Source organism: Panthera uncia, assembly GCF_023721935.1.
Source record: "Panthera uncia isolate 11264 chromosome A3 unlocalized genomic scaffold, Puncia_PCG_1.0 HiC_scaffold_11, whole genome shotgun sequence".
Taxonomy (NCBI): Eukaryota; Metazoa; Chordata; class Mammalia; order Carnivora; family Felidae; genus Panthera; species Panthera uncia.
This window is the reverse complement of record NW_026057578.1, coordinates 25,368,842-25,382,833: the sequence shown is the minus strand read 5'-3', so window position 1 is coordinate 25,382,833 and position 13,992 is coordinate 25,368,842. Positions and strand designations below refer to the sequence as shown.

General features: G+C 54.3%; 1 protein-coding gene across 3 annotated transcripts in view; it reads left to right on the top strand.

The window, feature by feature from the left end:
- The window catches only part of EFCAB8 (EF-hand calcium binding domain 8), a 66,607-nt gene that overhangs the window by 14,127 nt on the left and 38,488 nt on the right, over window positions 1-13,992 (top strand). For all 3 annotated transcript variants that reach the window (XM_049650935.1, XM_049650934.1, XM_049650936.1), the window contains 7 exons: window positions 496-599; window positions 2,941-3,076; window positions 5,821-5,926; window positions 6,145-6,229; window positions 6,769-6,893; window positions 9,553-9,626; window positions 12,740-12,870. In XM_049650935.1, the coding sequence (XP_049506892.1) occupies window positions 496-599; window positions 2,941-3,076; window positions 5,821-5,926; window positions 6,145-6,229; window positions 6,769-6,893; window positions 9,553-9,626; window positions 12,740-12,870 (761 nt within the window). The remainder of the gene's footprint in view (window positions 1-495; window positions 600-2,940; window positions 3,077-5,820; window positions 5,927-6,144; window positions 6,230-6,768; window positions 6,894-9,552; window positions 9,627-12,739; window positions 12,871-13,992) is intronic.

Here is a 13,992-nt window from a genome sequence, read left to right as displayed (position 1 = left end):
CTTTCTTGTATAGTTTATGGTGTATGGTGGCCTACTTTGGCCTTCATGAGGCTGGTTAATAGATTCTAGAATTGCCCTAGTGACCTGGCTTCGGGGTCTTCCGTTGCTGTTAACTTCTTATATGAGCTGAGGCAATTCATCTCTACTGTTAGGAGCCTCAGTCTTATTATCCATAAAGTGGGGATGAATAAAGAGATTCAAACAGGATGCTGAACGTGGGGGTGATGCGGAGATACATTTAGCATTACAGGATCTCATTAAGGAGGGAGGTGCGGCTATGTACCTACTAATAGGCCCTTCACACGTCCCAGATTCCAGAACAGCTCAGTTGGCTTGGCTACTCTCCTTGGCCACCCTCGGGAAGCATCAACCAGAGCCCCTTGGAAGGGGCTGATAAAGATGGGGGAGGAACCAGAAGCCGGGTGTGGGTTCCCGAAGCCCAGTGCACCGAGCGTTTGGCCAGCGCTGTCCTGCCTTCGTTTCTTCCCGAGGCAGCAGAAGTACGTGGATTACGTGATGCGTGAGTTCCAGAGAAAGGAGATGATGAGGACAAGCCAGTACCGCCTGCGCTTCCACCTCCCCATGAGGATCATCCCTCTGTAAGGAGTCTCTCCCCTGACCGAAGGGGTGTGTGTGAACAGGGTGGGGGCTGGCCCTGCTGTGAGTGCCCCTCCCTAGATCCCTGAGCCACTCTCTGTGGGGCCACCAAGGGTCTGGCACTGGGCTCATTTCAGCCCCTCAACCCTGCAGGCGAGCCTGAGCATGAAGGTAGGTGATGTGTCCCCACTTTACAGACAAGGTAACAAAGGTTCAGAGAGGTCGAAGGACAGTGATGGGGTTGCTGTGTTCGGCCTTCCCTGTCCCTGCAGCATACGCTACTCCTCCTGCTTCCCCCTACCCTGCAGCCCAGTGGGTCAGGGCACAGATGGCTCACAGGGCAGGGAGTAAAAGCCATCATAGGAGACTGCTCCTGGAGGCCACACCAGGCCTCCAGAACGGGCCATTGGTCACTCCTGGAGCATGTGGCTCTGTCCATGCCTTGACTTCCTCGACCCTGCCTGCTTGCTCCTTCTGGCTCCTGTACACTGTGCCCTCTGGACCTTCACCTCATCTTTCTGTGCCATGGCCCTGTCTGCCCCCTCCCCTCTGAACTCCCCAAGAAAGAGGAGCCCTCCAGTGGCTCTGGCCAATGGCCCAGGCCTCTTCCCGTAACCCACCTTGGGTTTGCACACCTCCTGCCTTGTGTCGGTGGCCAGGGCCAGGGATCTGGGTCCTGTGGTCCAACGCTTGGTGATGTGCATTTGTGGCCTGCTTAGGAGGGGCTGTGGTCCTCAGGGGACTGCCCCCGGAGCAGGCCGTGGGGAAGACCATGAACCAGAGGCAGTCTCTGCCCTGGAGCACCTGGAGATTCAGAAGGATGGTAATGAAAACCACGAACGGGCAACTAAAAAAATTTTGGTCAAAATGTAATTGAGGAATAGTCAGCAAATATGAATAATGAAGGATTTTATAACCATATGTTTTGACCTAAAACTTTGCTAGAGACAGCCAAACCTTCAAGGATCTTTGTTTCCTTGGGGCATTTAGATTCCCAAGGTGCTTAAAGGGCCAGAACCAAAAACGTCAAGAAGTCTGTCCCTATTTTCCCCTATTTATTTGTTCCCAGAGAGTATTTCCAGCTTGACAGAGAAATAGCCAAATCACATTTAGTTATTTTCATGAAAAAGTCACCTTAAAAGTTGGCTCCCCTTTCCTCAGCCTGGACCAAGCTTACCAAACGCCCGTCTCCTGGGTGCTGGCCTCGTGGGATAACGCCTCCCGAGGGCTCCCCCTCCCTTCTCATGGCTCTCACCTGTTGCATCTACCCCTCAGAGTCTAGTGGGCCTGATGCCAGAGGTGGCACTGGGAGTGATGGAGGGCAGACTGGGCAGAGCTGGGGGCTGCGGGTGGGAGAGAAAAGAGCCATGTCCAGACACACCATTGCCCTCTCTTCTGCTGAGAATGTTTTGAGGTAGAATTTCAGTGTGGGTTCGCCTTCAGCCACAGGTCACACGGTGTCCACAGCAACCTTTTTGGAAAGACTCTGGCCGGAGTAGGGATCGAGGTGCCTACGTTCTAGTTGAAGCTCTGCCCATAGCCAGGACATAACTCCAGGAAAATGCTTATCCCTGGGTCCCTGTGAGGTGAGGTGACATTTCCTGCCCTGCTGGGGCCTGGAGGCATGGGAGCACCAGGAGTGTGTGCTGAGCCATGTCCAGAAGTCAAAATGGCGGTGCCCTTTAGTAGCCAGACAGCCAGCTTAGCCAACTTGGGGCAGGACAGAAGGCATTGGAAGGCATGACTGTAGCTTGCTGGGAAGGCTTCATGGTGGCTACCTGAATCCCAGCCTGCCGCAGGAGCTGTTTGCTGTGCTCAGCACATGGCCTTGGAGATGAGGAGTTGGGTATGTGGGGGCTCTATTGGATACGTTGTCCCCTCATCCACTTCTATCTCATGCTTGGCTTATATTCCCTTCTCTACCCTGAGATGCCGAAAACTGTTATTTTGAAGGTTTCAGTCACAATCCCCCCTCCACTCACCACCCGTAGACTCTTTTTCTTGTAAAGGAAGGTTTGCAAAAGACCTCTGTTCTCTGCCTTCTCTGACCCCATCCCATCACGAGGAAGCCAGCTGGTTGTTTGAAAGGAGAGCCCACTGCTTGTGGAGCCCTATCTCATACCAGCGGCCTACCTGGGTCATTTTCTTTCGGCCATGGCTGATAATGGTAGAAGCCCGCCCAGCAGAGCCCCACCTCTGGAGGAGCCAGCCTGAGTTTCTTGGTGGTGGTGGTGGTGGTGGTGGTGGTGGTGGTGGTGGTGGTGTGTGTGTCTTGCTTTGCCCTTCCCCCTCTTTTCATTCTGTTTTTGTTTGGGTCCTTCTCTGTCCTGTCACCTTCCACAGGAACCATGGATGTGAGATTGTGAAGGTGCAGATTTTAATCCAGCAGTTCAAGAAGATTGGGCATCTCCTGACTGTCACCAAGGACGGGATCTTGCAGATCTGGTCTGAGACCTTCTCACTGATTAACTCCTTTAGGGTGAGGGGGACCCACACGTGGAGCACACACAGGGTGGTCGGAGAGCCTTTGCCTTTGTACCCCAATAATGAAGGTGACCTGGGCCCAGAGTGGGCTCATTTGGGGGTTCACAGTCTAAGCAGCCTGCACGTGGAGTCACTGCTCCTGGGGCCAGGCTCTGCTTCACGTGGGACTGCGACCCTCGCATTTCTCTTCTGTAAGCAGGACTGCATCTGGATGTCCATTCGACTTGGATGTCCAACAGACAGACACCTCACACCCAGTCTGTCCAAATAGAATGTCACTGTAGCTCTCCCTGGCCACCAGGCTTACTTCTCCTGTGCTTCATCTCAGTGAATGGTGTTGCTATCTACCAAGGTTCCCGTGTTAGCAGTCAGCTACCTTTCCTTTCCCTGTCATGTCCCCTCTGTCACCAAGTGTTACTGACTCAAATCCTTTACCTGGACCAGGCAGGAAATCGCAGTGGTTGTGTGGGCTCTGGAGTCCAACTTAGAACCTGACTGTACCACCTTCCAGCTCTGTGACCGTGGACACTTCGTAGATAGCTCCCTGTGCCTCAGTTTCCTCATCTGCCAAGTGGGGTCACAGTTACCCCCTCAGGCTGCTGGGAGGATTTAATGACTTAATACACATACGGTCCTCACAGCAGGGCAAGGCACACAGCAAGTGCCGACAAATACAAGCTGACCTCGTCATTGTCTGTGCTGTCAGCTCCTGGCCGAGGGCAGCGAGTGAGAAAACACTCAGGAAAGCTGGCTGTGTACTTAGTGTTGCCAGGCCAGTCCAGAATCCTCCAGCAAATGAGGAAGGCGCAGCTCTCCCGAGAAGAAAGGCTTACTGAGAACGTTGCCGGCAGCATGAAGGCTTTCCTAAGCCCGTGAAAGAGCAGAGTGTTTCACAGGTGCCTCAGGGGTCATCCCTTGGGGCTGGAGGGTTCCGGAGACAGCTGAGGTCTGTGGAGGTCAAGTGACTCTTGAGTACTGGGTAGCTCAGGACCAGGGGCGACTCACACCCGAGTTCCTGAGGCTGGGGTTTCTGGCACCTTCCACCCTTTTTCTCTGTGTGTTTATTTTGTTGTGTGTGAGAGGGCACATTATAGCCTGAGCTCCTGGTTGTGGCTGCTACTTGGTCACCTCAGCATCCTTCAGAGGCCAAGTCTGGGAGGGATGAGGAGGGCAGAGGGAGGCTCCCCGGAAGGCCCAGCATTCCTCTTTGAGGGGCTGCTCGGGAAAGTAGATGTTGGCAAGACTGATCCACTAAGCACCATCTGTGAAACCCACTGCATGCCATCCATGGTCATGTAGATGGAAAGCCCTGGAGTTTGGGGTGGGAGGGGGGGCTGGGCTTTACTTCCCAGCTGTTCGACTTTGGGCAAGTCACTGGAACTCCCTAGGGCTCGGGGTTTCTCGAAGGAACGTGGAGGTGATGGGCATTCCATCTGTTGCGTGTGGGTTAGAGGCCCCAGGGGCCTGGCCCCCTGTCCTCACTGCCCAGCCGCCAGCAGGGACCTCTCTGCTCTTGGTGTCTCTGAGCTGTGATGAAGCAGTCCACTTCTTGCCCCTGCCTTCGCCATTGCTTCTGCACAGCCACCTAGAGGAGCTGCCTTAATTCTCCGCCCTCCCTTCTGTTTCAGTCTGTACTGCTGTCTGCTTTCTCCAGTCCAGAGTTTGTGGCTTTCTTACAGGGAGTAAACTACAAATGCCTTAGCTGACCACCCCTAACTCATCTCTCATCCTCCCTGACCCTGAGCCTGTCAGGCCGGCCTCCTCTTTTCTCTGGACTCCAAAGCCCCTTTCTGCGGACATGACTTTGTGTGTGGTGTCCCGTACCTCGAGGGCCCGCTCGAATTCCGTCTGCCTGAGTGTTACGTGAGGCTGGCACCTCACAGCCTGGCTGGATGATTTCTTGTCAATAAGCCACTTGAGCCGGGGGACATCTGCAGATGGTAAACAAAGTGCAGACAGAACAAACAAGCAACAACTAATACCATGTCACATGTTCGTTATATCTCAATAAAACTGGGGTGGGGGACAGAGCCAGACCTGCAGAGGGGCAGTCAGTGGAAAGTCATTCTCCCACACCCGAATTCTCTCCTGGAGGCAACCGCTGTGACCAGTTTTGGGGCACTCTTCACGGTTAGCCTGTACATGCACCCTCCGCACCCCTTTCTTTTTAAATTTACGCATGGTAACACATGATAGTGCTCCTTTCCCCCTTGCCTTTTCATTTGCTAATAGATCCTGGACACTCTTCTGTATGGCGTGTGCACAGTCCCCTTCTTTGTAATGTCTGGGTGGTGTCCTGTGGTGTGGATTTGTATCCGCTCTCCTTTCCAAGTGGTCTGTGGCCTGTTGCTATCACAGCGGTGTGGCGGGGCCTGCCCTCACACACGCTTCTCTGTGAGTACGTGTAAACACATCTGCAGATGTGTCCTGGAAATAGATCCCGGGATCACGAGTCATGCACAGTTAAAACTCTGAGGAAGCTTGTCAAGTGGCTCTAGAAAGGGGTTGTGAGGATGGGTGTTCTTTAAGCCCATTTCGCAGATGTGGAAACTGAGGCTTGGGCTAGGGAACTTGTCCAAGGCCCTATCAGTAGCTGGTAGGAGTGCTGAGCTCCAAACCAGCTCTGCCGCCCCCTCCAGGGCCTCGGGTGGCGGGAGAGGGTTCACGGGACCCTGCGCCTTGGTGCGCTCTGCCAGGCAAGCCTCCCCAGCTCGGTCGCCTCTGCTCTTCCCTGGCCAGCTTAACCAGATCCAGCAGCCCCACCACCAGCAGATGTGGGTCATCGACATGGTCTGTCTCCACAACATGAACCTGATAGCGATTGCATCTACCGACCAGAAGATAGGTGAGTCCCTGACGGCGCCCCAGGCCTGCCGTCAGCCGTTGGAAGGTGTGCGTCTGCGCTTGGGGACCTGTCACCGGGCCAACTGTGGGCGTGGGTTAGAGCCCTCTGGGGGTGCTGTGGCTGGTAAGCAGAGGCTGCGCGTCGTCCCCAGAGGCCCCCGAGGCCTGGGACGTGGGCCTGGGCTCCATGCATGCCCTCCCCCTCCGTCTCTCCCCCAGAGTTCTTTGATATCAGCAACCACAACTGTGCCCGGGCCTTCACCTTCACTGATCTGGACAGTTGTGTCCTGACCGTAGACTACTGGTGAGTCTTGGGGGGAGACAGGTGCAGTCTTGGCAGGAGCCGCATCACTCGGTGCGGTTGGGACTCCCAGAAAGCCTCTCTGGAAACAGCCCCGGAACGATTCCCACCCTGTGTGCCTGTGTCCTCCTCACCAAGCTGCCCTGCCTTGGGGGTTACTCAGTCGTCTGCCCCTCTTCCTCCCACTGCCCGACCAAGTCAGCCATTGAACCCCGGCAGGGGCTTGTCCCGCCGTGACTGAGGGCTCTGGGAATGCCGTGGTCCATCCGCAGGATGGTGAGCTGGTAACAAGCAGCTGGAGGACCAGGGATTCGTTTGTTTTAGCGTTCAAAAAAAATTACTGATTTCTTTTGGCCCCAGTTCACCGGTGATCTGGGTCTGGGCGGCCGGGCCCATGTTTGTCAGCCATTGAGGGCAAAGCTGGCAAGTTGTGTGGGAACTGCCCCTCGCTCCCAGGTGCAGGGAGGCTGATGGGGGCCGGGAAGGTGGAGGCTTGAAGCCCTGCGCCCAGCCCCGCCTCTTCTGTCTCCACCTTCCCTCAGGTCTGACTGTCACAGAGGTGTGTTCTGCTATGGGGACACCAAAGGCAATGTCATCGTCTTCACCTCCAGCAATGTGACCCATGGGCTGTTCAACCCCCGAATCCTCCCCAGGACCTCCAAATGGGGTAGCTAAGATGCTGGGGAATGTGCGGGTGGGGAGATGGCCCTTCCTCCCAGCTCAGGAGCCTCTGGCTACTTCAGCTCAGCTGAGGAGTACACCCGTAGGCTCAGCTCAGAGTGGCCCGTGGGACGTGGGGTGAGGAGGTGACCGCAAGAGCCAGAGGGGGCTGAGAAGCGGGGCAATCTCTCTGAAGGTGGGAGGTTGCACAGGTGAAGGTGGAGGGGAGAGGCTTCCGGACCCACCTCATCCCAGCAAGGACCAACCTGTGCCAGCTGTGTGACCCTGTGGAAGTCACTCACCCCTCCCGGGTCTTGGGATGCCAGCACTAACTTTCTCCAAGGTCATGAGGAGGGTTCTGCTCTCAGCTGGGAGCCACCTTTGGTGGGGGGGGGGGGGGGGGGGCAGGAGGGCTGCCCTGGAGGTGGGCTCAGTGGGGCCTGGGGGAAAGCCTGGCTCAGCATGGCCATGAACCTGAATAAGCACAGTGACACTGTGCATTTGCGTGCCGAGTGGTTTGGGCACATCACCTCCTATGGCCCTCCCCCTGCCCATGGCCAGCAGGGAGCTGCTGCTGTTACAGCCCATGAAGAGAGGAGGAATGGAGGTTCGGGGGGTGAAGGACTTGTGTAGGCCCCACAGGGTAAGTGTCCTGAAGCAGGCAGTCTGCCTGAGTCTGCACCTTAATCCCTTGCTGGGCTATACCCTAAACTCGCTAAACACTGAAGGACGCTGTTCAGGGCTGTTCTGCCAGGGGCACCAGGGCCCAAGGCTCTGGGGCCTGGGACTATCAGGGACGCGCCTGAACTGGACCCTGTCCAGGATCAAGCCCTCTGTGCGTGGTGTCAGGCCTCCAGTCTGCTTCATATCCATCTAGAGGAGGCCCCGGGCCACCAGGGGCACCAGCCCATGGGGACACTGACTCCCCTTCCATCCAGGACACCAGAGCAGTCCCTAGGGCTTCCAGTCAGAGTTTCTGAGCCGGACGCCCTGCAAGGGCTCCCCGGCCTTGGTGACCCACTCCCCCTACTGGCCGGATGGAAGATAGATCCCGCCCTGGATACAGCAGTGGGCTGGCACCCTCCTATATCCTTGCCTCATCAGCCTCTGCTCCTGGTGCCTGCCCTGCCCGGCCGTGGTCACGCTGTGGCACCCTGGGAAATGGTGTGGGAAGTTGTGGTAGTCGTGGAGCTGTGCTAAATGGGAGATCGGAGTGGGTACGGATGAAGCTGGAGTGTAGGATAGGAGTCCTTCCATGCCACACGCTGCCTGAAGGCTGGGGAGGAACATGAAGGTGGGCTCACCCGTGTGTTGACTTGGGAGGAGTTGGACAGACCAGCTCTGTGTGAGCTGGAACCAGTTGCTTGACCTCTCTGTACCTCAGTTCCCTTTAAAACAGGGATGAGCATACTCAATTCATGGCTTTCCTATAAGGTGGGAGGAGGGCATATGGGGTGAGGTGCACAGTAAGGACAGGGGGACTCCCTCCCCTGACCTCCCGGGGCTCTCCCAGCCTCGTGGTCAAGGCAGACACTAGAAGTGAGGCCCCTGGCTAAGCTTCCGCCTTCCCGTGCCTGCCCCGCTTCTGCAACACTCCACCCCTTGGGACTTCCTTTTCAAGCTTCCTCCTGCCCTTGCAAGATGGGGCTGGTGACTCTGCAGCATAAAATGCTTGGCATAAGCCGCCAGGTCCCCTTCTCTCCCAGAAACCTGGGAGTTTCTCTCAGACTTGAGCCCAGATTGTCCCAGTCTTTGGGACCCACCTCCTTAAAGCCTGCTCTACAGGGAGACCCGTGCTTGTCCCATCACTGCTAGCCCCATCTGCCTGCACCCGGGGCCTTTCCTTGGAGGCTCCCAGGCCGCCGGCTGGCCGTGGGAGGTTGCGGGGGCCAGGAGACCCTGAACGCCGCCATGAGGGCCAGGCTGTGCTCAGTGTGATCGCTCCAGGCACACTTGCTGGGTGCCCCCCTTGGAACTTGTGTTTGCAAGACAAGGCGGGGCATGTAGTTTGAAGCATGATGGTAGACTTCCAAATGATCCTTTTCAGAATGAATAGAGCCTGGGGTCTCAATTTGTTCTCCACTCCAGCAGACTTGGAGCTCCCTAAATGAGAATCACCTTGGGGGCCGCCTGCTGCGGCTCAGTCGGTTGAACGTCCGACTCTTGATTTCGGCTCAGGTCATGATCTCACAGTTCAGTTCGTGAGATTGGGCCCGCATCAGGCTCCATGCTGATAGCATGGAGCCTGCTTGGGATTCTCCCCTTCCCTCTCTCTCTGCCCCTCCCTCACTTGCGCATTCTCTCTCTCTCTCAAAATAAACTTTAAAACATAAATGAATATATAAAAACTAAAAAAAAAAAGAGAGAATCACCTCATTTAGATTGCAGCATGTGGGGAGAGGGAGAAGGCCCGAGATGTGGGGCCAGCTCTGTGAGCCCTGGCATAGGGCTCTGGGCAACAGTGTCTACCTGCCTGTGTCTGTGTTCTGTGTCGAGTTCATCCCACTGAACTCACCAGGACACAGTAAGGCTGGAATGAACATTTGGATGGAAAAGTTTTGAGACATACAGGAGTGGCAAACCAACTCGAGGTGTCCTCTGGGGTTTTTGCTGGTCTGGCAAGGTGGGGAGCTGGTGATGTGGACCTCGGTTTTCTCTCCTACCAGATCACTGGACCAACGTTTCCGCACGGAAGCTCCTAAATGAAAAGTCCCCTTTGTATAGAAGTTACTGGCTGAAAGTAAGTCATCGCTTTCCTTGGCCTGTTACCATGGTGATTATCTGTACCCATGTGCCACTCAAAAATGGATTCGCCCGCTGGGTTCAGTCTTAAGCCTTGAGGCTTGGTCACTGGGAGGACGAAGGCAGCTGTCGGGTCCTGCAGCTCTCTGTGCAGAGAACGTAGGTGTCCCCAGTGTGGCTTGTCTCTCTCGCCACCTCCAGTGCTCAAGCCTGGTCCTGGCAGATACCGCCTCTCTCCTGGATGGCTGCAGTGGCTTCTAGCTGTTTCCACCTTCCTTTCTCCATGCAGTGCTTTACTCCATTCAGCAGCCAGAGGAATTATGAGCTAGAACCAGCCATGTCACTCCTTTGCTCAAAATCCCCCAGTAGGCGCCTAGGTTAAGCGTCCGACTTCAGCTCAGGTCATGATCTCACCGTTCCTGAGTTCGAGCCCCGCGTCAGGCTCTGTGCTGACAGCTCAGAGCCTGGAGCCTGCTTCAGATTCTGTGTCTCCCTCTCTCTCTGCCCCCTCCCCTGCTCGCGCTCTGTCCCTTTCTCTCTCTCTCTCTCTCTCAAAAATAAATAAGAAAACATTTAAAAAGTTAAAAAAAAAACATTAAAAAATAATCCCCCATCGCTTCTCATCACGTTCAAACAGAATCTCAAGTGCTTACCATGACTATCAGGACACAAGGTGACCTGGCCCCTGCCTGCCCCCCATCTTGCTTTCTACCTTTCTTTTTCCCATTTACTCAGCCACAGAGACACAGGCAATCCTGCTGTTCTCTGAACACGCCAAGCCTTTTCCCGCCTCAGGGCCTTGCCATGCTCTATCCCTCAGACTGCTGGGTTCTCCCTTAGGTCCCTGTTTGCTCCTTTCTCTTCTCCCTTCAGGGCCCTAACCAGCCAGCCCGGAACAGCCCTGCTGCCTGCCTCTGCCCTTGGCCCTTCCCGCTGCAGCATTGATATGATTCTGACACCAACTGCAATGTGTTTTTCCCAAACCACCATGCAATTCTCAGACATCAGCTGGGTGGCCTACAATTCTCTACCTGGAGAGAGCGTCAGACCCTACAGGTTAAGGGTCAGTCCCACAAGACCGCCCTCCACTTCAGAGACCACTTACAAGCTCAGGTTGTCACCTGTGTTTCTGACCCGCTGGTTATAAATCAGAGCTTCCCTTCACTCTTTGGGTTTGATTAAATGGCTAGAGTGGCTCACGGGACTTGGAGAGACATTTTACTTACTACAGCACCGCTTTATTAGAAAAGGATACAACTTAGGAATAGCGAGATTGAAGAGATGCGGAGGGCAAGGTGTGGGGAACGGGGGCCTGGGGCTTCTCTGCCATCTCTGGGCACAAGCCTCACCCCACACCTCCACATGTTCACCAGCCCAGAAGCTCTCTGAGCCCTGTCCTTTTGGGGTTTTTTTGGAGTTTAATCACATAGGTATGATTGATCACATCATTGCCACTGACGACCAATTCATCCTCCAGCTCCTCTCCTCTCCCCAGGGGCCAGGGGGGTGGGGCTGAAAGTTCCAACCCTCCCATCCTGCTCGGTTTCCCTGGCAAACAGTCCCCATCCTCAAGGGCTTTCCAAAAGTCATCTCATTAATGTAAACTCAAGTGTGGTTGACACGGGTTTGTTATGAGTAGGAACACTTTCTTACCTCTTAGGAAGTTCCGAGGGATTTAGGAGTTCTGTGCCAGAAATGGGCATGAAGACCAAATATATACTTCTTTTTTTAAAAATGTAGGGGCGCCTGGGTGGCTCAGTCGGTTGAGCGGCCGACTTCAGCTCAGGTCATGATCTCGCGGCCCGTGAGTTCGAGCCCCGCGTCGGGCTCTGTGCTAACAGCTCAGAGCCTGGAGCCTGTTTCAGATTCTGTGTCTCCCTCTCTCTGACCCTCCCCCGTTCATGCTCTGTCTCTCTCTGTCTCAAAAATAAATAAACGTTAAAAAAATTTTTTTTTAATTTATTTATTTTTGAGAGAGAGCGTGCAATTGAGGGGCAGAGAGAGGGAGAAAGAATCCCATGAGGTGCAGAGGGAGAGGGAGAGAGAGTGCGGAGCCGGAGCAGGGCTTGAGCTCACCCAATGCGGGGCTCAAACTCACGAACAGTGAGATCATGACTGTAGTCGGATGCTTAGCCGACTGAGCCACCCAGGCGCCCCCAAATACATATTTATTACAAATCACGGTATCACAGCTTACCACCTTCCAACTTTGTATTGTCCACCCATTCGTTTCTCATCCTGTTAACCCTCTCGGGATTGATAGCTCCTAAGGACAGGCACTTGGCCTGTTGTCCTGTCTCCAGTGCCTAAAAGGGCTGGGCCTTAGTGGGCTCCCAGTACATTTGTTGAACAGATAAACGAATGAATGAATGAATCTGACACTAGGGGCAGACTGAGTTGTGTGGTCCCAGGCTCCTAAATGCTTCTTTTCTGGCAGGTTGGATCCCTCAGGCCCTGGGACCCTATCAGGGAGAGTCACCCACAAATACTGTCTTTTCTGTCTTCTGTGGGAGTCTCATCTTGGGCTTGGTTTTCTGTCCCAGTTGCTGAGTGTGCCACATTCTGTCTGGTGCCCTGGATTTGGCACCTTCGCCATGATAGATGCTCAGTGAGGCAGCATATGCAAAACCTAGCCCAGTGCCCGCAGCCCCCTCCATGTTGTCCTGAAGAGGGAGATCCCCAATGCGGAGGCCAAGCACAGGGCCGACCCGCAGAGCCAAAGCTAGAGAATTCTGAGCCTGTGCCATCAAGGCTGCCCCCTGGATTGTGGGTCTCAGCCTTTCGTTGCCTAACTTGCACCAGATAACATTCCCACGGGGAAGCATCCAAGGCTCCCTGTGGATAAGAGGGACTGAGGGCTTGGCTGACTCCAATCCGTTCTCTCTCCTGCGTGGGATGCGGTGACAGTGATGTCACATGGGCCTGACCTTGCCTGTCCTCTAACTTATAAATCTGGGCGCTTTTCACCTGTCTCACTGACCAAGTGATGCCACAGGACTAGGCTGGGATCCTGGGGCCATGTTGCTGTGTCAGAGCTGTGATCACTAGAGGGTATTAGACGTGGTGACTTCCTGGCCCTTCCAGCCCCTACCACCGCCACTCTCTTTCTAGGCTCTTCATCCCAACTGGTGCCAGCAGGTCAAGTTCATCCCCCAGCTGAACATGGTGGCCTCCTGCTCAGCCATTGAGAAGTCCTCTCTGGTGCTGACCTTATTGCCGTCCAAAGGTCTAGAGAGCCCCAAGTAAGGAGCATCTCTCTCCAGGCTGGGGCGGTGGGGCTGGGAGGGGGTGGTGTGATGGTGCCTCGAGGGTCTAGCTTCGCCTCAGCCACATGTGGCCATCCCTGCTGAGAGTGGGCCTGCCCCTAGGATGGTGGCATCCCGCGGATCTTGCTGGGTCTGAGGAAGCAGCACGTGTCCTGTGGGCCAACAGTGGGGTATGGCGGTTAGCAGTTGGGCTCTACCGTGTATTATTTTTTAAATTAAGATGTAACTGACATATGACATTATGTTAGTTTCGGGTGTACCACAGAATGATTTGGTATTTGTATATATCGGGAAACGATCACCACAATTAGCACACAGTTACAATTGTTTTTCCCGCTACAAGAACTTTTATGGAGTCTGGTTTCACTGTCAGCAGCAAAAACGTAATAGGTTTCTTTTATCCACCAGTTTATACACAACACTCAGCGCAGAAGCTGGCACATAGTGTGAGCAGGTGGCAGGAAAATATTTTCTCAATGAAGGAGTGACTGTGAGTTGCTTTACCTCGTGCTCCTCACTCGGTGCCCCCGTCTGTAGAAGGCGGTGATGGCCCCACTTCTTTCTCTTAGTCTTAGTCTAAGTCTCGAGGCTTAGTGGAATGACTGCTGTTGGTGGTATATGGTCATTGATTGGCAGCACTCACCCTTTGGAGATGGTTCTAATCTAGTTCCTTTGTTCTAAGTTCCTCTACCCCAGAGTCAATTCTTTTCTTTTTTCTTTTCTTTCTTTTCTTTTTTTTTTCCTTTTCCTTTTCCTTTCCTCTGTCCCTCCCTTCCTTCCTTTTCTCTTCTCCCTGCCTTCCTCTATTCCTTCCCCCCTCTATTCCCTCCCTTCCCTTTCTTTCTTTCTTTCTTTCTTTCTTTCTCTTTCTTTCTTTATTTCTCTTCCTTTCTTTCTCTTTCTTTCTTTCTTTACTTCTTCCTTCTTTCCTCCCTTCCTTCCTTTTCTCTTCTCCCTCCCTCCCTCTATTCCTTCCCTCCTCTATTCCCTCCCTTCCCTTCTCTCTCTTTCTTTCTTTCTTTCTTTCCTTCCTTCCTTCCTTCCTTTTCTCTTCTCCCTCCCTCCCTCTATTCCTTCCCTCCTCTATTCCCTCCCTTC